We start from the raw sequence: 24,738 nt of genomic DNA, 5'->3' as shown, positions 1-24,738 counted from the left end.
GTTCCCTTTCCTTTGAAGCGTTCAAGTGGTAAAAATATATATTTTCAATGATTCAGTTTATGTACAAAACTTTAGTTTTGTATTCAATAATCAACATACTTGTTCTTATTTTATCTGAAAGATAAACAATTTGTATAAACCTCAAAAATATATTCCCAGAATATTTTTTGAGACTGAATATACTATTATTTGAAACACTATAATCCTCAATTGAGAGGAAGTCATAAGTTTCAAAGAAATATGCAACGACCTATTTTCTCACTTTCCCAAACTCCTTCCGCTAACTAGCTATTCTTTTCTCTTACGCCTGTCTTTCCCTCTTTACAAGATTTTCATTCCTCTGAACCTTTTTCTACTCCATTTTTTACCATTTTTTTCATTTTTCACGCTCAACTCTCGGCCTACGAATCCTTCTAAGTTTCCCCGGAAAATGGAAGAAGTAGCGAATTTGTGGCGCAACACTAGGGTAAACTGACAGACGTGGTTGGATTTCCGCTTGAGAGAAACTTGGGGTGAGAAGTGAGATCGGGTTGGTTCTGAGAACGAATACATCAGCATATTTCGCGAAAACCATTCGCGATGCGGACGGGACTTGACCTTTTGTCATATTTTAGCATAGGATTCAAGTAGACTCGACACCACCAAGGTGAGTCGATCGAACCAAAATGAAATTTCCCCATATTAGATTCACGGCTCGCTTCCTCTTTAACTTCGGTTTTTCTCACAACCACGATCTCCGCTTTGTCTTTCTAACGACCAACACGCTTTTGTCGAACCACTTTCAACATCCGACAAATCCGACAAAAAAGTGATTAATTTCGTTTTAATTTCCTAAAAGACTTATCTGAATGAATCTGTTACTTAAATGTAATTTAATTAAAGACATGAAGATGACAAATGTATAAGGACTAATTTTGCGAAATCTCATATTCAACGATTACGACTAATTTAGGACTCTATTCACTGATAACCATCACGAATATGTTCAGATCATTTCTCTTTTCACTCGAAAGAATAGATCTTTAAATTATGAGAATCACAACTGAATAAGAAAGAATTGTGGCGTTTCATTATAAAGCACAGAAAATGAAAATGCTATCACCTCCTTAACAATGGTAAATAATGGCCACATGCTTTTATAATTATGCGTAAATTTCCCGTCATGTAGTATAGAACACTTTTATCACACTTTGATTTTTGATGTGTCGAATTAAGTTAGTGTGACCTCGAATATATTTAAAATATTTACCGTTTTGGTTTTGGCAATATCAAAAAATGTTTATGCTTTCCAAGTTAATTTGTCGTCAAGTGCTTAAAATACGTTTTGCAACTATAATTATGCTTTTGGTTGGGTGCTTATGATACACTGATTTTTAGTTAACCTAATTGCACATTTCAGTTTTCCGTGGTCTCACCGAAAATAAGGAATTTTTAACAGGTATACCTTTATTTTAAGGTGGTGCTCATTTTCTTCTTTTTTTAGAATCGTCATTTCTTACTAGGGATTCTTATGTTCAATTTTCAATTTTAATCTCATAAAAAATTTAGAAAAAAAATGTAAAAATAAAATACCAATATTTCCAATTTCAAAATTGACAAATTGTATAATATAGGGCGCGCAACGGTTGAATCGCACGCTTCGCACTCGGATATTTATTCTTTGCATTTGGAATGCTTGGAAAAACTTTATCAAAAATATTTCTTTTAGATGGCAGTATTTATATGCGTCTTCATATTCTGAATTGCCTACTTCATTAGTATAGTAAAAGATTAAGGTTCTCAAAGCTGTGTAGGCTTTGAGGTACACATTCTCATCGTGAAACTCATGCAGCGCGCTCGATTACCGACGGAGATTTGTAAACAGGTTTTGTTGATTTTTTTTTTCTCGTAACTTTAGTCGTTTTTGCGCACATTTTTTTTTATTTTATTTTTTTTCAACGTTATTTTTCACGAATAAAACAAAAAGTACGCGTCCTATGAAGAAGTGATCCTTAACGAAATTGTAGATCTTTTTTAGGATAACAATTTTTGTTAATTCATCCTTATTCATATCCTAAATAGTTTTCCACAGAATAGAATGTTTTAATTTTAATTATCTTTTGTGCAATAAAAATTGGAATTATGGATTTTTGAAGAAAATCCAAAAATTTGTTATGATGATCTTATAGGGCTTTCAAAAAGAAATGTTTTTCTTTTCTTGATTTTTTTTCATATCGTGCGTTTTTTGGCTTCAAATTTTGATTTTCGGTTGATTTAACAAATTTTGAAAATGCTATAACTCTTAGAATTTTCTTTTTATTGAAAAAAGTCATAAGGATAAACTGTTTGTTCTTTTTACATTATAACCATTTATGATTGAGAAAGTATTAGAATTGTCGGAAATTTGACATCACAGTTTTTCAACAGATCTCCACGTTTCGAGATCCCTTGAATCCGAAAATGAAGTTTCCACGATGGCGTCCGTCTGCCTATCCGTCCGGCCGTCCGTCCGTAAACACGATAACTCTCGAAAAAATGAACGAATCAAATCCATCCTTGGCATACTTTTTTAGGTCCTAAAAGAAAGGTCGAGTTTGTTAACCAGCCATTTTTGATAAAAATTCAAAAAGTGAGTGCATTTTGACAATTTTTAGACCACTTTTTTCTGAATTTCAAAATTCTATGCATGAATATTTATAGTATTAAAAGGAACAAACAATTTACCCTTATGACTTTTTTGATAAAAAGCAAAATTCTTAGAAATATAGCGTTTTCAACATTTTTAAATCAACCGATAATCCAAATTTTAAGCCAAAAACGCACGATATGAAAAAAGTCAAGAAAATAAAAACATTTCTTTTTAAAAGACCTACAAGATTATAATGACAAATTTTTGGATTTTCTTCAAAAATCAAAAATTCAAATTTTGATTGCGCAAAAAAAAATTCCATTTTGTAGACAAACTATACAGGATACGAAAAAAGACGAATTAACAAAAATTGTTATCCCAAAAAATATCTACAATTTCGTTAAGAATCACTTCTTGATAGGATGCGTACCTTTTGTTTTATTCGTGAAAAATAACGTTGAAAAAAAAAATAATAAAATAAATGTGTGGAAAAACGACGAAAGTTACGAGAAAAAAAATTCGACAAAACCTGTTTGCAAATGTCTGTTGGAAATCGAGCGCGCAGCGCGAGTGTCACGATGAGAATGTGTACGTCAAAGCCTACAGAGCTTTCAGAAACTTAATCTTTGACTATACTTAATTAAGTAGACAATTCAGAATATGAAGATGCATATAAATACTGCCATCTAAAAGAGATCTTTTTGAAAACGTTTTTTTCAAGCATTCCAAATGGAAAGAATAAATATCGGAGGGCGAAGCGTGAGATTGAACCGTCGCGATAATCTTGTAGGTCTTTTTTTCATATCGTGCTTTTTTTGGCTTAAAATTTAGATTTTCGGTTGATTTAAAAAATTTTGAAAACGCTATATTTCTGAGAATTTTCTTTTTATCAAAAAAAAGTCATAAGGATAAATTGTTTATTCCTTTTAATACAATAAATATCCGTACATAGAGTTTTCAAATGAAAAAAAGTGGTCTCAAAAATTTTCAAAATGCACTCACTTTTTGAATTTTTATCAAAAATGGCTGGTTAACGAACTCGTCCTTTCTTTCTGGACCTAAAAAAGTGTGCCAAAGACGGATTTGATTCATTCATTTTTTCGAGCGTTATCGTGTTTACGGACGGACGGACGGCCGGACAGGAGGACGCCATCGTGAAAAACCTGATTTTCGAGTTCAGGGTGTCTCGAAACGTGGAGATCCGTTGAAAAAGTTTGATGTCAAATTTCCGACAATTCTAATACTTTCTCAATCATAAATGATAAGAATGTAACAAGTACTTGTTATATTATTCATGTTTAAAAATATGTATAAGGTATTTTATGAATTTTTTTCGGAATTCGTTTAGTAAGATGAAATAAAATGCCGTATTAGAACACAATTTCTACTGGCTGTTACGAGCTCTTTTGTCGATGACGTTCCTTTGATACTTGAAGAGATATTTTATGTCTTTGTGACATGAGATATTGTTTAATCAGTCAGACGTTTCAAACTAAATATTCCTGAATTCAAAAGGATAAAATATTCATACATGGGTTGCATGTTGAAGTAGATGGTATACAGAGAATTTTATGGTTCATCCTGAATAATTTTTTATTTTATTCGGCTAAATACCGTGGAATAATCCAGTGTCATATCATAAACTCTTTTGACTACTGATTGACACTAACATGTCTCTCTGTAGTATTCCATCTGCACTTATAGAGATTTTATTTCTAAAAGATGATTTTCATTAATTCGAAGTTACTTGAAGAATTGATATTTATTTATTCACTAAAAGGGTTTCAATAATTCTGTACTTTAATTTTAAAAATAAAATAATTTAATCCCTGTGTTTTTATTCTTTTCAAGTGTAAAAAATGTTTGGAATTCTACAACACTTCTACAACACTTTTAAATGCAAGCGTAAGGTAAAATTGCAAACATAGTATAAGAATATCGAAATTGCAATACATGTATTGTAAGTGCTGTAGATCGTGCTGTCACCTTCTTGTATTCCAATACATGTATTAGAGCGTTTGTTAGACGACAAATGGGCACAAGGGGTCCACCAAATCCATCAAATTCCCGGAATTCACGAAATTCATGGAATTAACAGAATTCGTGGCATTCACGAAATTCACGGAATTAGTAGAATTCATTGAAATGGAGGAATTCGCGGAATTCGTGGAAATAATGAAATTCAAGTAATTTATGGAATTTGCGGAATTTATCGAGTTCAATGGATTCACGTAATTCATGACATTCACGAAATTCAAGGAATTCTAGAAAATCATAGAGTTCGCACAATTCATGGACCTAAAGGAATTCGCGGAATTCATAGAATAAAAGGAATTCAGAAAATTTGTGGAATTCATTAAATTCACGTAATTATTGGAATTCAAAGAATTCAGGAAATTCCCGGAATTCTTGTAATTGAAGAAATTCGAAGAATTTATGAAATTCTTGTAATTCGCTGAATTGATGAAATACAAGGAACTGATGGAATTCATGGAATTGATGAAATTCAAGAAAATTATAGAATTCTAGGGATCTATTGAAATCACGGAATTCACGCGAATTTCGGAAAGAACCGATTTCATCAAATTTATGGAATTCATGAAATTCACGGAATTTATGGAATTCTCGGGATTAATCGATTTCATGGAATTCATGGATTTCGTAAAATACACGGTGTTTATTAAATGCACTGAATTCTCGAATTTCAAAGAATTCGCATAATTCAAGGAAATAATGGAATTTATGGAATTCATAGATTTCCCTGATCTCGCTGAATTGATGGGATTCACGGAATTCAAGGAATTTACGGAATTAACGATATTCACAGAATTCATAAAATTCGCGGAAGTCACGGAGTTAATGGAATTCAAGGAATACTCAAAATTTATTAAATTCACGGAATATAAAGAATTCACGAATTTAAAAGAATTCGCCGAATTCAAGGAATTTTGCGGAATCCAAAGAACTCGTCTAATTCAAGGAATTCACGGAACTCAAAGAATTCACAGAATTTGATTAAAGGAATATATAGATTTGATGAATTTCACAAATTTCTTGAATTTCATAAATTCCCTTAATTCTATGACTTCCCGGAATCTCGTGAATTCAGTGAATTCCATAAATTCGGTGTAGTCCATGAATCACCGTGAATACCATAAATTCTGCGAATTCCATGAAATCCGTGGAATTCGTAAGTTCCATAATTATCGTGAATTTCTTATGTTCCGTACATTCCGCGAATTCTTTACATGCCGAAAATTCATTAAATTGATCAATTCCGTGAATTCCTTAAATTCATAGATTCCGCGAATTCCTTGAATTCATAAATTCCATCAATTTCGTGAATTAAATAAATTGCTTAAGTTCATTGTGTTTTATGAATTTGTTTAATTTCGTGAATTCCACGAGTTTCTTGAAATCCGTGAATATCGTGAATTCTATGAATTATGTGCTGTGAATTCCATAAAATCTGCGAATGCCGGGCATAATAGGAATTCCGTAATTTCTGTAAATTGCAAGAATTCCTTGAATTTAATAAATATGCGCGTTATATACTATATATTGACAACATTTTTGACTCCGTCAGAAAATTTCTTTTATTGCCTGGAACAAGAGTCCTGAGAAATCATTTACATTTTTTTATTTTTCGCTTCAACGGGTAGCCTTACCTTACGTTTCGGAAATAAACTTGAAATACATGTAGTGGAAGTCTCCAAGAGGAATTTTTAACAGTGTAGTTATAGCATGGTTGCTACTTAGAAATTATGCAGAAAGCATAATTTATTTATGCATAAAAATACCAAAAGTATGGTGGCTTTTCTTGAAAAATCTTCTTCAATCTTTGGTCTTTTTTGTCAAATTCCAATTTTGCATATTTTGGTCTGGGTGTAGCTCTTTATGAGAGAAGTCAATTTTGGATATTTTTAAACAGGTTATTCAATATACGTTCATGAAAACCAAGTGAAAGTGGAAATTTATTGATTTAAAACCTTCGATTCAGTATACAAAAAGGGGCTCAAACAACTTTCAGTGAGTGATTTGTTCAAAAATATTGAATTAAGTTTTGTAGAAAATCTCATATCAATTCGTTCGAAATTGACTGAGATATTCTTATTTGTAAAAAGTACTCGACGTCTGCCTGCGCGAGAAGGCTGCCTGACGGAGCAGTCCTCGCAACGCATTAGTTAACAGCGCGGGCAGACGTGGATTACTTTTTCCAAATATGAATATCTCAGTCAATTTCAAATTACATTTAAAAAACTTTATTTAACATTTTTGAACAAAACGCTTACTAATAGTTGTTAAAAACTCGAATTTACCTAGATAATTTTTACCGGAGAAACCAAGAAAACAGAATTATCGACTTACCTCATTTTGAAATTAAATATTTTTAAACAATTAGCGATTTTTAACTTGTTCATGAATTCTTAGGCATTGCTTTAGTATTTTCAAATAGCCCTATAAATGTAAACTGATTTTTATCATATTTAGCGGGGTTAGAACGATTTAATTTTTAAAACTTCATTAAATCAGAGAGAAACTTTTATTCAATATTTCGCTTTTATTATTAAAAATTAACGTTTGAAAAAAATATAATATAAAAAGGCTTTATTTCCTTATTCTCTACAATCCTACAATTGGTTTAAATTGATTTTTCGACCTTGAAAATATTATACTTTTGAGACGCTCGGACAATCCTGGTACGCGTGTTCGAGTGTCGGGCCGGTTCTAGCACCCGGCGCGGGCTCAATTTTTGCACTTTTGGTGATATAGGGCTATGTTTTCTTTTTAATTTTGTTACTCAAAATAGAGTCCACTTAATTTATTTAGAAGCATCTTTGCCCTGCGATGCTTAGGAAATTAGTTATTTCGGATAGCAAAAAAATGAATAAAAATTAAGATTAGAGAAACTTTCACCAAAGGAGTAATTTTCGGATGTCCATAATTGCAGTGTTAGCAGAACTAGTGTATTGTTCAGATTTACTTAAAATTAAGCCAACTTTAAATTATTTGCTGGTATTTTTCATCAGCAGTGCCTAGAAATAGGATATTCTATGTTCTTAGTTTTGAAGAGAATTTTACATACTTTCACGGTGTTCAAGAATGAAATTTAAATCAAATTTTCGGTTACTGTAAATTTAATTGTTTCCATCGTTTCTTGAACATATTTCAATAATATTTATATGAAATTTAAAATAATCGTTAGAACACTTTTTTTATAAATTAAAAAAAGCATTTTTTTCATGTATGTATGAAATTATGATTTCTTAACGTTTATTAAACCGTATAATTACTCTTCTGAAAAAATATACTAACAACTCAATATTTTTTTAGTAAGTACGCACTCTAAACAATATTTTATTTGATTCGTGAAAATTATTTTGTGTATTTTTTAATGTTTTAAGGTTTAGAATAGATAAAAAAATTTAATTTGTACAAAATTTTTTTTAACAACCTTAAAATTTACAAACGTACATAAAAATTAAATTAAAAATAATTACTACATTAGCAGAATTACTCTCAGTATTGCTTTTATATGTGGTGGCTTTTGTTCTCGCAAATACTTTTCAATACAACGTTTCACTAAAGTCATGATGAAATGACTATTGCCTGTTCAATGTAAAATCCTAATTCTTTACCAGTTCTTTCACAAAAATGAACAACGTGAAAAAAATCGCCTGAATTTTCGGCGTTACTTAACAAAACTTACTTAACTCAAACTTCATTTTACTTCATCGAATAACCACATAATTTAGAAAACACATAATTTAGAAAACACATAATTTAGAAAAAGTTTTTTTTTTATTTATAAAAAAGGTCTCTAACGATTACTTTGAATTTGATATAAATCTTGTTGCAATATGTTCAAGAAACTATAGAAATAATAAAATTTACAGTACCGGAAAATTAGATTTAAATCTCATTCTTGAACACTCTCGCTTTAATTCTGTTAGAGGTTCTTGGGACACGGGATGGGCTGGAAAGCAAAAATTCTTAAAACACTTATATTCTTCCACTTTCTTCACCATTTTTCGGCAATATTGAAGAGATTTAGTTCTTTAATTATTTTACATTCATAGATGTTTTAAATTAATGATCATCTATCGTAGAATAATTATCTAATACAGATGGTCCCTAAACTTGTTTGTCCTTTAATTTTAAATTTCCCTCGCTATGTGTTATCAAAATTAGAAGGGATTATATGAACTAAAGTCAATCAAAGTTTATGTAGCGAAAGCAAACTTCCTGAAATTATTTATAACGTCATCGGAAAAACGTGGGCAATTCACATGCCGGGAGATTAGTGAATGTTAATTAATTATGATACTATGCTAATGACTTAGCATTCTGTATTCAAGGTAATAAAGGGTGCGAGCCTTGTTTGGGGCGTAACTTCTCTTATGGCAATGTTTTCCTTAGAGAGCGGGATCAAACAACAAAGTCACGTAAGCGGCGCATCTGCTCAGCTTCAATTGTCAAAAGCTTTCTAATTAATAAGTATTAAGCTTCCTGAAGAAAAAAAAGGTGTTTGAAGCATAAAGGTAAAGTTTGAGTGATGTTGAATTCGAGGAGCGTTTTACACTTTCATTCAGTTTATCGTTTAAAGCAAGACTTTAGATTTCTCATGTAGAAGGAATGAAAAAGCTGAGATTGAAATAGACAAATCGAGGAACGAGTGCAATCGATTCATTTTACGTGTACGATAAAGTGCAAAGCACTTTTTCAAGAAGATGTTTATATTCCTGCTGCTTCGTTTACTTAAAACTTCCTATGCTTCCACCTGCTTTCCACATACATTTTTTACATGAATGATTCATCTAGTGAATCGCGTAAGAAAATTAGCAAAACAATTTCCGATTTTTTCATCCTTTAAAATAATCATCATCAATTCACTGAAAAATAGTAAGGTACCGTGTTCAAATGTGTTAGAGGCCATAAGTAATTCGATATTAAACACCTTAAATCAATAAACCTTTGAATCGAACTTTATTGCGTTTTCAAGAAAATAGTTGAATTTTCAACTAAAGGAGATATAAACTTTGACCGAAAAGGCGAATTTGAAACAAAACAAAAATGTCTTTTTAACACACAAGGACGAATTGTATAAAAGACAATACAATTTTCAACAAAACCATTATTTTTTAACAAATAAAGATAAATTTTCCACCTTCAAAGTCGCTTTTTCAATCCGAAGGAAAGAGTTTTTAACAGATCAGTTAAATTTTTGCACAAGTAATGCAATTTCTGACGAAATAGTTCAACTTTTAATTAAAGGCAAATTTGTAACCAAATAATTTAATTAAATTCAGAAAAGACGAATTTGTAACAAATTAGTTGAATCTTCAACGAAAAAGATGGAAAGACTAACAAGATTATTTGTTAACCAACTTAATTAATTTTCTACAAAAAAGTTAAGATTTGAAGCTGAAAGGTCGTTCAACAAAATTTTAACAAAATAGTTGATACTTCAACAAAAAAGATTAATTTTGAGAGAAAAAGGGATTATTTACTTAAAAAGAATTATGAATTTTCATTTAAAAAGTTCATTTATAACTAAAATAATAAGTATTTTAATTTAACGAAAAAAATAAATTTTGAACCAAACAGTTGAATCTCCAACCAACAGAGATTAATTATCTACCAAAGAAGACGCATTTTTAACAAAATACATGAATTTTCAACCGAAAAAGGTCAACTTTCATTCTGAAATATCCATTTTAAACCAATATTTGAATAGTTACATGTTTTGTAACAAAAATTAATTCCTAACCAAAAGAAAACAAAATTAAGTTTAAAACAAAAATATAATAAAGGACTTTTCAATTAAATAAAATTAACTTTCAACCAAAAACGGTTGGATTTTTTTTGGATTGTATTAATTCAGGGAAAGAAAAAATTTTAAAGAAGAGGAAAATAGGGGAATATGGAAAAGAGTGTTGAGTGTGAAAAATGGAAATCATTTTAAAACGTATTCTTTTTAAAACTTATTGTTGAACATCACCGTTGCCGGCCCATCTTATAAAATATTCTAAAACTTTCTTAAAATGCAACATGAAGTAAGGAACCGAACGCAATCCAAGTTCATAAAGTTTTTTCCAATGAACCCCTCCCCCCCAAACCCTGTTACAACTGTAGTTTTTCGCTTGATCTTACAGAAAAAACAAAGTCTGATTGTCGCGCTAATTTCAGGGTACCATTTCCCTGGGAAAAAAATAATTGTGGTAGTGTGAATGGTATTTTCTCGCAGTTTTGCGGCAAAAACAGTAGACGGTAGTACGTACACGAAAACTGAGCGGGATGAAACGCTATCTTAAAGTTAGAAGCAACATAATTTATTCCAGAGTTTTTATTTCCACCGTCTTGAAATTGAGAATGTAGTTTATGAACCACCCTCTTGTGGAACAGGTAATTTCGCCAAAATTAATTTTCTTAATTTTCACTAAAGCATTAAAGTAGTTGTGGAATAGAAATAACAAGAGTAACCTGTAACTTGGTAGTTGCAATGAAAATCAACCATTTAAAGTATATTGTCAAAAGCTCTAAAAGCAAAGCATAGGAATAGGAGAACAAACTTATTTAATTAACACCAATCTACGTGAGTGCGAGGTAAATACTCTGAAATTGCCTGCTATCCATTCTACGGAGCTTTAACATTCAGAAATGTAATTACTGGTATCTCACATTTCACATGAGTATGCTCTCTGCTCACATCAAACCATTATCTTATCATTCACAAAACTTTTGGAATCGGAAAATATTTTTAATTCACGAATCACATTATTCGCCTCGTCGCGACTATTCTTACTGAAAACTAATTACTGTTTCAATTATAATATCTTTCTTCAAACAATTATTTCTTGCTTTGTAACTATCAAATTCTATGCAGGAAGAAAGACAAATATGTTTCTAAACATCTTAAAATCAATCAAAAATTTTTGAATATTAAATATTGTGTATTTAACAGAAGAACTTATAAAATATAAAATATGTAACTTGTAGTGTATAATTTAAAAAAAAAAAATTTTTTTTTGAGTGGTGTGTAAATAAAGAGTAGACCCCGGACTAATACGAATAAAATTTTGGGATACTCGTTTTTAACGATGTAATTCTTTTTAAAATTTTCATAAATTGTTCGCTAAAGTAACTATGTTTTTAATTTGTCTTTAAACATTTTTTCAACCTTCTTTGCTAAATTAATAAAAAGCAACATACTCGCCATCACAGAAAGAAGAGATTTCAAGATATTGTGAGCTTTTACAGATATTGAAAGATGATAAGTGGTGCCAAAGCTTTCTAAAATTCGAAATGGATTTAAAAGGATTTCTAAAAATTAAAAGATATTTTAACAATTTTAACTAGTTTGAGGGTTTTAAAAGAACTTAGACAGTTTTTAGGAATTTGAAAGGATATTATTGAGTTTTAAAACTTTTAGATTATTTCAGAAGATGCCCAGAGATTTTAGAGAACTTTAGAGATTTCAGACAGTTTTATCCACTATCAGGTGATTTCAAAGTTTTTAAATTTTGGAACGAATTTTAAAAACCATTACAAACTTTAAAGTACTTCAAAGGATTGGTAGGTATTTTAAGGTATTTTAAAGGATTTCTAGAGAAATTTAGAAAGTAAATTAAATCGAATGAAATTCTAGTTATTCCGCGGCCTGAAAGAGATGTATAAAAAAAGGGTTAATTATTCAAATTCTTTTTATGTCGCTCGCAATGTGAAAGAAATTTCTTATTGCGAAATTCACTATTAGCTTCTGACGTTAAGTACAGTAGCAGAGAAAACCGCTTGATACACAATAATACAGGAATATGAATTTCAGTAGAGAAGGGCGGTTGACTTTCAGATGTAACCAAAAGGATCATTCGCCAGTTGCAAGTCAACTGATGATTATAACATGACTTTAAGTAACGCGCTTGGTTGAAAGTCAATTGCTGTATGTACGTAAAATGTACTTTATAGGTTAATTTAAGACAGAAAGATTGTTGACTTTCCGTCAATGCGTGCGCTTGAAATGAAACTTATAGGGTAGTTTAAGTCAGCTGATTATTGAAATACCAGGTATAGAACGTAAATATTCAATCCTTTTTTGTATTTTTTTTTATCACATATAAACGATTTTTCTATTAATAATAAAATCCGTTATAGATCTGAGTACATATATCAAAATAAGAAACGTTGACGAAACGACTATACCATGACCCGTGCAGAAATCGCCCGATTTCAAACTTAATACCGATCTGGCCCCGATCGGATTTCCCGATCTGGCCTTGATTGGTAGAACTCTGTGGTCCATACATGGGTCCGACCGGGCCAGACCGATTTCCTACTGAAACACCATCTCTATGCGCTCGCGGAACTAGTGCTGCTTGATGTTTTCTGATAGTGCAGTGAAATTTGTATACATACTACTCGTTTATAATATTGTATCAATGATTAAAACATCAGTCAGTATACCTCGAAACCTGCGCGAGGAAGATGAGAGTAAGTAATTACACTCTGCGGGCTCATTGAAACCTAACCTCAAATACATTAATAATTAATTAAATTGTTTTAGGTAAAATTTGTATATGTACCATTAGACGAGTCAAATATTATTATATGATGAAATCTATAAAGTTTTTTTGTTTTTAATTATTATTTAAGAACTCAAGGTTTTTCGATTTAATGTAGAGTTATACCATCAAATCTATTGACAAGAAATGGATTCTAGTATGCACAAAATTATAATTTTTTTAGATTATGAGAATAAAATACGTGATACAATCGATTCTTACATTGAAACTTTGATTCTGTATTAATAATACATTCATTACAAACATACATTAAGGACAAATGTTTATAACATGAATTTCAAAATCAAGTAGTACAATCAAAATGCAAAAACCCAATTGTTTAGGGATTCCAACAAGAGCTAGTTACTACACTGCGCATGCGTCGTATTCTGCATCTAATTGGTCTCACGCGAAGTTTAAAATGCTAAACAAAGTTATTTTTATTTTTTATCATAAACAATGACATTTCAACTTATAGAAATGTCCAATAGGTCAAAATTAATAATAAACAATAAAAATTAATCAAATGCACATACTGTAAATAATATTTCAAATAACCAGAAATATTTAATTCAAAATTTTTCATTTTTGTTTAAAAGTTGTTTGGTCTATAATGCTTCTTAACAGACTGGAAAAAATAAATCGATAGAATAAACGATAGTTCAATTTTTCGGCGAAAATATTATCTACAACCACCTTCTTGAATTTCCCAAGAAGTAATGCAATTGACAGAAAATTGAACTTCTTTACAGTAAAATGTTAATAAACCGTAAATCATAGGTTATTTCCCGCTGATTTTCTTTGAAAGCATTCGAAAATGTCAAGATGTAGTGAATCTTTTTGCGAAAAATGTTTCTCTAATTTGTTAAGAAGTTTTATAGACAAAATTTTTTTTCAAGAAATTAAAATTGTTAATTAAAATATTTATGGTTATCATCCATTTTTTTCATAAAAAATTAACCTTTTCCTCGAAACTGATACCATCTACAATAATCTTACGTTTCTCAAAAGTATAATTAAATTTTGTAGTCTCAAACCTCTTCTTTTTGTGCATGTCGTACTTCAATTTTAAATTAAAACAAATTAATTGGAAATTCAAAATATTGAGGTGGCCTTCGAAAGGAGAGGGCCATTCAATAGTTCCGAGTTTACTTATATTAAATCTCCATTCCTGAAATTCACGAATGGATTATATTGAGACTGATCGTGTACCGATCGGGTGTCCCGACCTGGCCTCGATCTGGGCGTGTGTTTCATCCGCGATCTGGCCCCGACCAGGATTCCCGATCTGGACTGGTCTGGCCCCGATCGGGGCCAGATCAAAATTTCTGCACGGGGAGCTCAGTGTTGATCGATAATATCTAGCCAGGGCTATCGACACCATATTGGCTACTCTCAGCTGCTCTCTTAGCACCTCTTCTAAATTCGCCGAAATCCATCTAAGTGTTTGCGCATCGCCGCATCGCATTTCGTGCACGCCTTTCTGCCAGCACAAATTGAATTTCAGAGCGCGCATGAAAATCATCCTAAACTGAAAATACCTGTCAGTTAATCATCATATTAATCGTATAATCAGATAGGAGACACTGCACTTAAGTTCCATTTCTGGTTGAAATTAAGTGACTTACTTAATTTAATGCAAAAATGAAATTCATCTACATTTAAAATTCATTATCTTGTATTACTGTGTATGCATGTTTCGATGTTTTCTGGATAACTTTTTAGCTAGATTTGGGAAAAAGATATTTGAAAGTAATTTATATGTTCCTACCATGAACGTCTAATTTGATGTCAATTGTGAGAGGCTCAGCAAGAGTAAGACTGCTGCTGACCTTGCACGTGAGGTTGGCGCCTAATTCACTGCGTGTAACCTGCAGATTCAACAGGCTGCTTCCTGTGCCGATTCCATTTTCTCCAACTTTCGTCATGGTTTCCGCTGTAAAAAAGAAGAAATAAATTTAAGAAATTCCCGGATTTAAAATGAATCAATACTAGAAAGGATTCAATTACTAAGAATTAATTCCATGTAAAATAACAAATTCTGGAATTCGAAATCGCTACAATGCGAAAGAGTACCATATTAAAATAATAAACAAATAAGTCATTTATTTTGAATCGATGCACATATGCACCTTGGTTACCAACGTTACAAAAACCTATTAAATAAATTAATTTTTTTCAGAGTATTTAATTTTTTCGTATTTCAATTAATTCCGAAAAAATTCTGAATGCCTATGCGACTAGGAAGAGAATTTTTGTGGACTTGAAAAAACAATCGAAATTACCCATTTGCCGAAATTAAAATTACTGCAAATTTTTTTAATCCAGCATTCGCTATTCAATTGAATTATTTTCTTCACGTTTGGTTGAAAATTGTTCTGTACAGATGTAGAATTTTTATGTGTAGGAGAATACTAAAACAAAAATCGAAAATAATTCTATTACTCAACAAATTCCAAATTTTAAGAACTTGCTGTAATTTTTTTTTTGAACCCGAAAAAATCTTTGCTTATCTAACATAGGTGTTCAGAATTTTTTCTGGAAACAGATTTGAATGAAATATAAATTATACTTGACAAAGAATTGATGAAGGCCTATCAAAAATGGGGCAGACCTTTTTGACCTTCCTGTATGTAAAAGAAATTAAACTAAAAAATTTGGAAATTCTGCCAGCGCGAAATTTGTTGATTATTTTACTTTAGCAAGAATACTGATACTAGTATTTTTTATTTAAGACTCGCCCTAATGTTGAATATATTTTTCGGTAACTTTTATTGAGATATGTAAATTTATAAAATTAAGATAATGCGTAACATGCCTCGCTTTAATAAAATTAATTAATAAATAATCAAGCTATCCGTATTTTGATTTCAAAGTGGTTACTGTAATTTTAATTAAAGGTTGATACAGTCAAGCTTTTAATCTCCCTGAAAAAATGCTTTTAGATCCAAGAAGATAATTTTCTCCTTTTACATGAGGACTAAGAAGGTGAGGATCAAACTTGATGTTATTATTAAATGTTGTCACAGGCTTAAGATGGTTACTGCTCGACATGTCGACATTTTTATAATGCAATCAAGTGATCTGATGAGAGCAGTGCTGCCATACAAACTAAAAAGATGCATAACTGACATTGCCGCTTAGGGTTATTCTCGTAAGCTGGGTAATGAAAAAGTCGAGCGAAGCGTCAATGTCACTTATGTATGTTTTTAGTTTGTACAGCAGAGTGTGCCCCGACGTATTAGACCAAGCCTGCTTTTTCACCTCATTATTGACGTACTGGGTTGCAGTCAAGTACACGATGGGGAAAACACCTGCAGCTTAAGGTGGGTTCCGAACCACCAGAACCTCGATAAAAAGTACATCGAAACATTTCCAGAGGTACCGGCTCAGGGATCGAATCCCGGACCACTGAGGTGAAATCCGAGCATCTAACCAACTGAGCCACCGAGGCTCATAATAATTTTTTATTGAAAACTTTTACTAGGGTAAACGCGCGGTTAAACACCATAGCTACGGACTAATAAGTCAAGTGACTGATGAGATTAGGATGTTATAAGTCAATCCAATACGATGTTCGAAACTTCCTGCGATAATGTTATTATAATATTATTATTATTATTACGATTCGTATTTTTTCAATGAAAGGTTATTACCAGGATACTTATAGAGAACTCTGCTAGATTAGGTTAAAACAAATTTCTAAATGGTTTAGTTCATTTATAGTATAATATTATTGAGAATAGTAATATAACGTGCGGGAAGACTCAGATATCCATTTAACCATTTCTGTTCATAAACTGTCGATAGAAAAATCTTATAGAAAAATTTGAGATGAATTCCATGAAACATGTCGATTCAATTTAGTTTCAATTCAATTTCGGTGTTGGATATTTAATTAAGTGAAAATTGTTATCGTGCAACCAAAAAAGTTTTAAAGTTGATTTGAATTAGAACTTTTCATCAGATTTTCATTCACAGTTGACTAAAAACCAACAACTTTATATTGATAAAGGCTATCAATTATAGACGCATTAAGATGAAATGACACTATTATATTTTTTTCTCTAAGCCAAATGCTGAAAAATTGTTAGTTTTGCTGCAGATATCTTCGGATAAGGTTAGGGGCCATTTATAAATTCTGCAATGCAATTTTCCGTAAATATGGTCCTACTCTTGCATATCTCTTGTTGTTCCTGACTTTTTTGCTTCAAAAAATAATTTTTGTTATTGCGAAACATTCAACTAGAAAGCCCCCCTTCCAAATATATTACGTCAATAATGGATGGCTCTTTGTTGTCAAGTGTAACAAAAATGAGTTAAATGTTCAATTATGAAAGAAATGTGCATAAAGATTTGCTTAGCTATAGTTTTTACATAACATATTAGTTTCCCTTGACTGCTTATGACTACCTAATAAATTTCCACTTATTTCTAAAATGGTAGAAAGATTGATTTTGAGTAGAAACTCAACGTTGAAAATATTTCCATTGGTATTTGAAACTTTATCTATAATAACAAACGGCTGAATTTTTCGTTTTTGTACAAGATAACACATTTTTTGTTTGTTGTATAAAATCTCCTTGAAAAGAATTCTTCGAAAAATAAAATTAATGTATGTGAAATGAAATGAAAATACGGAAAACTTACATTCGAGAAGTTTGTTGCCATTGTACCACTCGACAGTTGGAACAGGTCTGCCTTCGCTACTCTCGCATCTCAAAGAAATTTTGTTACCGTCGTTTATCGGACCCAGGACTTTACCAGATTCAAGAGTAGCTTTTGTGTCTTCGTCGATAACACGGACATACACTGGCTGAACTGTAACATAAAAACATACAAAATATGAAACTCTTTCAAATTGACAGCAAATAAAATGTCAAACTTTTTCTTATCTAGTTATCTAGGTAGTTTCTTAAAATGATGCTAGCAGAAAAACATAGTTTTTCATCTATATTTACTCCAACAGAATGGAGTTTATTCTTGAGTGAAGTATGAAAAGAGTCGATTTTTTAAGAAGAACTGGAAAACGTCTTATGTTCCCATGGAGGGGAATATAAAGTCTTGGATATGAATAAACTCTTTAATAAATGCTACCGGTTCGCTCATGAAGCTACTTCTTTTCACAGATATTCCTTTGGCAGTATCGCGGCGTGTGTTACACGTGGTGTGTTGCACCCTCAGGACCTTCTCGGGGTCGATGTAGGTCAGGTCACTGAATATTAAATCTTAAGTCGTTGAATATTAAACGACCAGTCTGGCTCAAGTGGATCGTTATTTCCAAAAGGTTGTGAATTTCGTTGCATCAAATTTTCGGCATCTTTCAAACTATCCCAAAGTTTCTCCTCAAAGACTTCACCACTTTTTTTTTCATCACAAGGAAAAGTAGAAATTTATTATGTGTTCTTTCTGAAAGAAATATTGAACACAGCGCTATACCGATGCTTCAAGAGAAAACATGGAGATAAAAATGTATTATCCTTGAAGCAGAGTTTTCAAAACTTTGATACGGAAAACATGTATATAAATTTTTTTTTTGCGAATATGTATATACATATGTACATGTCCATACGTTTTTCCTTGAAAATTAAACGGTTACGGGGTATACGGGCCTAAGTACCCAAACTCAAATTTTTCTAACTCAACTTTTGTCAAACTTTAATTCAATATTGAACAGAAAGGTTCTTTCCAGCTATTACTTAGCTCTCTTGAATTGCGAAAATAGTTATTAAAACAAGCAACTATCTATAAAAAAACCTTGTCCAAGAACGCGGCTTTTTGAAGGTTCTTTTAAGCTATTACTTTACTAAATCATCAAAGAAATATCATAAAAGAAGCAGGGAATTCTGAGAAAAGCCCTTCTAACTAATGTAACACGTCCATAAAAACGAAAATATGAACTGATTTCTGATATTTGGCCGTTACGCCTTTATATCCTGAGACCCTTCAATTCCTCTCTTTCTGAAAGAAAATGTAATAAGTTGCTTGAAAATCTAGCTCCTCTATTGAATAATTCTTTTCGTAAATATTAATTTTTTTAACTGAAAGTTTAGCTATTGCATTTGAAACTTTAACTCTTTTTTTAGTTTTTTAAAATGGTATAAAATTCATCGTTTCATTTGAAAATTTAGTTTAAAAAGCTGAAAATTGTGATATATTTTTTAAATTCTTTTATTTTGGGTTTAAAATTAGTTTTTTGAACTTAAAATTAAGCTATTCCACTTATAATAGAAAATTCAGCATTTTGGTTAAAAATTAATTTTTTGTTAAGATTTAAGTTTTTAACTAAAAATCTAATTATACCATTTTTGATTGAAAATTCAACTATATGATTGAAAAATTATGCTTTTAGTTACAAATTTAACTCTTCGGGTAAATCCATATTTTCGTATTGAATGTTTAACTATTTGGTTGAAAGTTTATGTTTTTTATTGGAAAATCGTCTTTTTTGATAGAAATTTTATCAGTTTGGTTGTATAATGAACGATCTAGTTGCAAATTTATCTACATTATGGAACATATAATATTTATACGAAAAAATTAGGAGTTTGAAGCTTTTTAAATTGAATTTAACATAAATAAATTATCCATGGTATAGAACTCCAGGAAAGTTAGTCTAGGATGCATCATAGGTTTTGTCCCCGTATCATTTGTTTTGAAGCCAGGGAATGATGTTTTACGCAATGAGTGTCGCCTAGGCGAGTCAGTTCGAAGCCGTGTTTCTGTGTACGCGTCCAAAGGGACCCAAAATGACTTTCTCAGTGGCTGCGCGCTGTATGAGAAAGTCAAAGAACTTTGGAAGTGAGTAGTTTAAGCGTTATAAAGAGGTAGGAAACGTTAACGATTTTTCAGGCAGGGGCATGACGTGTGTGGCCTCAAAAAAGGAGGATGAAATCATTATCAAGCTTTTTGAGAAGCATTCCATCTATAATTTGCGACAAGCCCAAAAAGTGTTGTCAAGAAAGGGAGTAAATATAATCCTACAAACGTTACAACGCCCTTTGAGATCTACCGGCTATGGATAGAGGAGCACGGTGCTAAAACCGTTATTGAAAGTGGAGCACATTCAAAAGCGACTGGCATGGGCGCACGAAAATATCCAACGCGACTGGTCAAACGAAGTGTACGGAGATGAGTCGTTATGGCATCTTGCATTTGTTCACTGGCAATTGGAACATCAAAATCCTGCTTAACATCTATCAGACGGCTTTGATAAAGTCTACAGAGAAGTGGTTTGGGTAAGGAAATAAGGAATGGACACTTCAGGAAGACAACGACCCAAAACACCGCAGCCGCCTTTGCAGCCAGTGGAAAGAGGAAAATGGGATCATTGTCCTGAACTGGCGTCACAATCTTCAGACCCCAATCCCATAGAAAATGTGTGGTCTACAATAAATCAGAAGCTTCATGGAAAGCGTGTCTTCAAGATCAAACAGCTGATTCGACACCTGCGTGAGATTTGAAGATCTTTACGCTGCACAATGATCGAAAGTTTGGTGAAAAATATTCCCCGACGCTGCCAAGTTATATTAGACAATCATGGGGACTGGATGCCATTAGAGGTAAATGCATCACAGTTCAAATACTCTTTTTTGGACCACTCTTCATGTTTTCCATAAATATATTTTTCTTTAGGAGAAATCGCGATGACGCTTTTGTGGCACTGATTACTCAGAAAAATAATCATCCTGGCCGAATTTCTCTATTAGGAGCGGAAGGCCTAAGCGATTGTAGCAGTCGTACTCGATTTCGAGGGTTCGACCCTCTAGTCTATTCGCCTGTGCTACAATCAAAGGGTTGAGTGAAACCCGGCTTCCAGAGTATTATACTCCTTGGCCTGTCTCAATAATCACTCTTGATCCTTCGCGCTTCCTCCGCGAAATCCTAAATGCCCTTTTGTTTCTTTTCTCTTTAAAACCACCTTTATTTATCATTTTAATGTATGGCTACATTGATTCTTACATATATTTCTGTATATTAAATTCTGCACCTAGTTAACGACGAACTCAACAGAATATTTTTAATTGTATGGTATTCAGGTGAGGAATGAGGATTAACGTTTCTATTTTCACTTTGGGTAAAATGGTAAAGTAAAAAATCCCGTTAAATAGTTTCGTAACTATCTTAACGTATTTATACCCTGTGTTAACTATATGTACATTATTTACAGACATGTATGTTTTTGCAATTTTAGTATGCGTATGTTATGAGGTCGTATGGAAGTTGGTTCTTTATTCGAAAAGAAGCACTTTCTCGACAGTACAGTTTAATGTCTTTTAGACCTATTGACTCAGTACGTTAAAGAGTATAAATTTTCTGTGTCATTTCTAAAATGTCTACAGTAATATCTTGTATTTGGAGATCATTTCTTATATCTATATTGCGTTTTTTTTAGAACTAGCGTTGGAGCTCCTCCTGAGAAGTTTATTTTCAAAGTATTGCAATTTTTGAACCTGGGTTTTTAAAGCACCGCTCCAAGCTGTTGACAGTTTTAGTATTGCGTGACGATTCTTGGGTTATGATATATTTCCCATCTTACCCTTGTGTAGCACAGGATTTTTAAATTTCGGATTTCACGTAGTTTTTTTCCTGCTGTTTCAGGTCAATGATTAACAATATAAGGTAGAGAGCTTGGGTTTTGTTTGGCTTCAATAAGTATAACCCTTTTTGATTCGTAGCTCGGTTCCTTTAGCTTCTCAATGATTTCGTCCGTTTTGGCTCCTGGTAATCCGTTGAGTACTAGTTTTTTTTATTTTATTCATTTTGTATTGCGTAGGTGTGGAAAGCTATGCCGTTTTTCACTAGATATTGTTTAATTTGTTGGTGTTACTTCATTCCATGTGGAAAAACAGTGAGCTGAGTGTTCGTTAGTCTCATAATCACACGCTTGGTCGCGGCTTTATCTTGGTTATAAACCATAAATCTGGTTTCATTTGAAGTGTTTGGGTTGTTGAGAATGATCGGCGGTACCTTCTTGGGGTTGGTTTGGTATCTGTCAGTGTGATGGCTGGTTCTTATTGCGTTTTCTCTTCTATTTCCGAAGATTCCATTGCGTTTTGAGCATCAGTGTCCGATATATTATGTTTGTTCTTCTTTCTCCTAGTCATCTTGTGTAGTTGTCTTCTATTTATGGATTCCACACGTGAGGTACACTCCTTCGTCTTCTCGTTACACTTAGAATTTTGTAAAAGCACTGAGAGCGCATTGTAGTTTACTACTACTGAAACACTAATGCACTGATGCGAGGGGATATGATCCGTGCCCATAAATCAAAAAAAAGTTCATAAAAAGTTAGAACGAATTTATACCGTCACTACAAGGACGCCCGTCTTAATGTTGAAATAATATGCGAAAAAGGCACAATCACTACGAGGATGCACGATTTGATGTTCAAGTTTAACGTAAAAGAAATATTCACCGTCACTACGAGGAAGCCCGTTTCGAGAAGTCTCAATGCTGAGGTAGTAGTTCTCAGGCAGTGATGATCGTAGCGTATTCTCTACAGAGAGTGCATGAATTGTCCCCTAAGGCCCTTTTGGTCCAGCATCCGCTTTTTATAAGCTTCGCGGGTTCGCGACGGCTCTAGTTGCATGGGTGTAAAAAAAAATGCTAGCGCAACAAAAAAACAGTCATATAAAAGCTAAAAGTGTTCTACGTAAATGAGCTTGAAGAAGTTTATGTAAAAAATGTTTGTGCTTAGCAGACTGAAAAAAGGAAAAAAGTAAGGATTTTCGGGTACATTTAAGAACAGTCAAGGTTAGTGCGTTATTTCTTATACAAGGGGCGATGAATTCATACTTATGAAAAAATTCATGTGTATGAGGAAAACTGTTGTGAACCAGTTGCAGTTGAGAAATTAAAAAAATTATAAAAATTGTTGCTTATAAGTACAAAAATATGTAACTATATTACCTTCAGTTCTAATACAGATATTAAACGATTTCAACTGTAAACGGTAATGGATAGGCTCTGTATTTATTTTCAATCACCCATAAGGATGTGTTAGTCTTCTTTTTTATGAAAATCGCAATATTTTTAGACTTTTTTTCGTTGGAAAACAAGTGACAGAAAGCAGGGGGGGGGGTGTTTTTTTACTGCCGACCGCTGTTGCCATTCTTTGACCCATGGTTCTGAATGCTTGGAAGGCACCTGGCCACGGGTCGAAGAAGGGCACCAGCGGTCGGCAGTAAAAAAAACGGCCCCCCCCCCCCTGCTTTCTGCAACTTGTTTTCCAACAAAAAAAAATTCATAAAAATATCACGATTTTCAACAAAAATAAGACTAATGCAGCCTTACGAGTGATAGAAAATAAATACAGAGCCTATCCATTACAGTTTGCAGTTTGAATTGCTTTAATATCTGTGTTTGAACTGAAGATAATATAGTTGCACATTTTTGTACTTTTAAGCAACAATTTTGCTTTTTTTTTAAATTTCTCAACTGCAACTGATTCACAACAGTTTACCTCATACTCATGAATTTTTAAAAAATTTTCCCAGTGCCCCTTGTATAAGAAATAATGCTCTGAACTTGACTCTTCTTGAATACACTTTCAACTTTTAAATGTCTGTTTTTTTGTTGAGCTAGCATTTTTTTTGTCTAAGTTGTTAAGCTTCAAAGGCAGGCCTATAGTTTTCTCGCCGATAGTACATTATGTGGCCCATCCGCGGTCTTGTTTGTACGGTTGCTCGATAAAAGGGGCCTTGCGTGAGGAGCTTACAGGTTGAATTATTACTTAAATTCATGGACATTTGGAGGAAATTTAAGAACTCCATAATCATCTTTTAAATATTATTTATTCATTTAATTATTATATTCTAATGGTATATTTAGGAACACAATATAATATGATTGATCAAAAACTTTCTGAATAAAAAATATTGATTGAGTCTTCAAAGACCTGTACAAATAAAAAACTACTTATACTTTAAAAAATTTCCTTTCACAAATGTAAATCCAAAATAATAAAAATTACAACTAGTAAATTTCGACCTACCTGAAAAAACCTGGAATAGACATTTTCATTTTTGTATGTGAATCTTGAAATGATTTGTAAACTTGAGTATTGAAAAGATTTGTGTTGTGGGTAGTAAACCGTTTTCAAAGTATTAGAGAAATTATTTGTCTTCAGATACTTTCATTTCGCACCCTCGGGCCTGAGAGTGAATAAGGTTTGATTTATTACTATATCCCTGTTTTCGGCAAATAATGCAACGTTTGGGAAAAAAGAAAATACTTACCCCTGAGCAATATTTGGGGTTCTACACCATTTTTATGCGACATTAAAGATATATACCTAGGAAATTCGCGAGAACCTTCTTACGAATCTTACGGGCGCCTGTTTGACATTATTGGATTTTCTTATCCCAAAGGTAAAAACCTGCTAGTGACAACTTTCTTAATTTCAAGATTTCAACCATTTTTATTTTGTTTAGTGTTCCACTTACTTTCAAGTTGCTTTACAACAATAGCGATTTACAGTCTGTCAAGTTAAAGCGTGGGTGGCTTTACTCGCAGTCGGTAAGGTGTATCGACATGATTTTGGTGTCAAAATATTAAGAAGAGCTCCCT

At 32.3% G+C, this 24,738-nt stretch overlaps 1 protein-coding gene across 1 annotated transcript in view; it reads right to left on the bottom strand.

Moving 5' to 3' along the window:
- Positions 1 to 24,738, bottom strand: part of LOC117170634 — a 429,481-nt gene that overhangs the window by 104,118 nt on the left and 300,625 nt on the right. Inside the window, exons 4-5 of the mRNA XM_033357538.1 lie at positions 17,818 to 17,988; positions 14,939 to 15,103 (exon numbers count right to left, since the gene is read on the bottom strand). Coding sequence (XP_033213429.1) covers positions 14,939 to 15,103; positions 17,818 to 17,988 — 336 coding nt within the window. The remainder of the gene's footprint in view (positions 1 to 14,938; positions 15,104 to 17,817; positions 17,989 to 24,738) is intronic.

This window comes from Belonocnema kinseyi, chromosome 4 (genome assembly GCF_010883055.1).
Source record: "Belonocnema kinseyi isolate 2016_QV_RU_SX_M_011 chromosome 4, B_treatae_v1, whole genome shotgun sequence".
Lineage (NCBI taxonomy): Eukaryota > Metazoa > Arthropoda > Insecta > Hymenoptera > Cynipidae > Belonocnema > Belonocnema kinseyi.
This window is presented reverse-complemented; position numbering and strand designations above follow the sequence as displayed.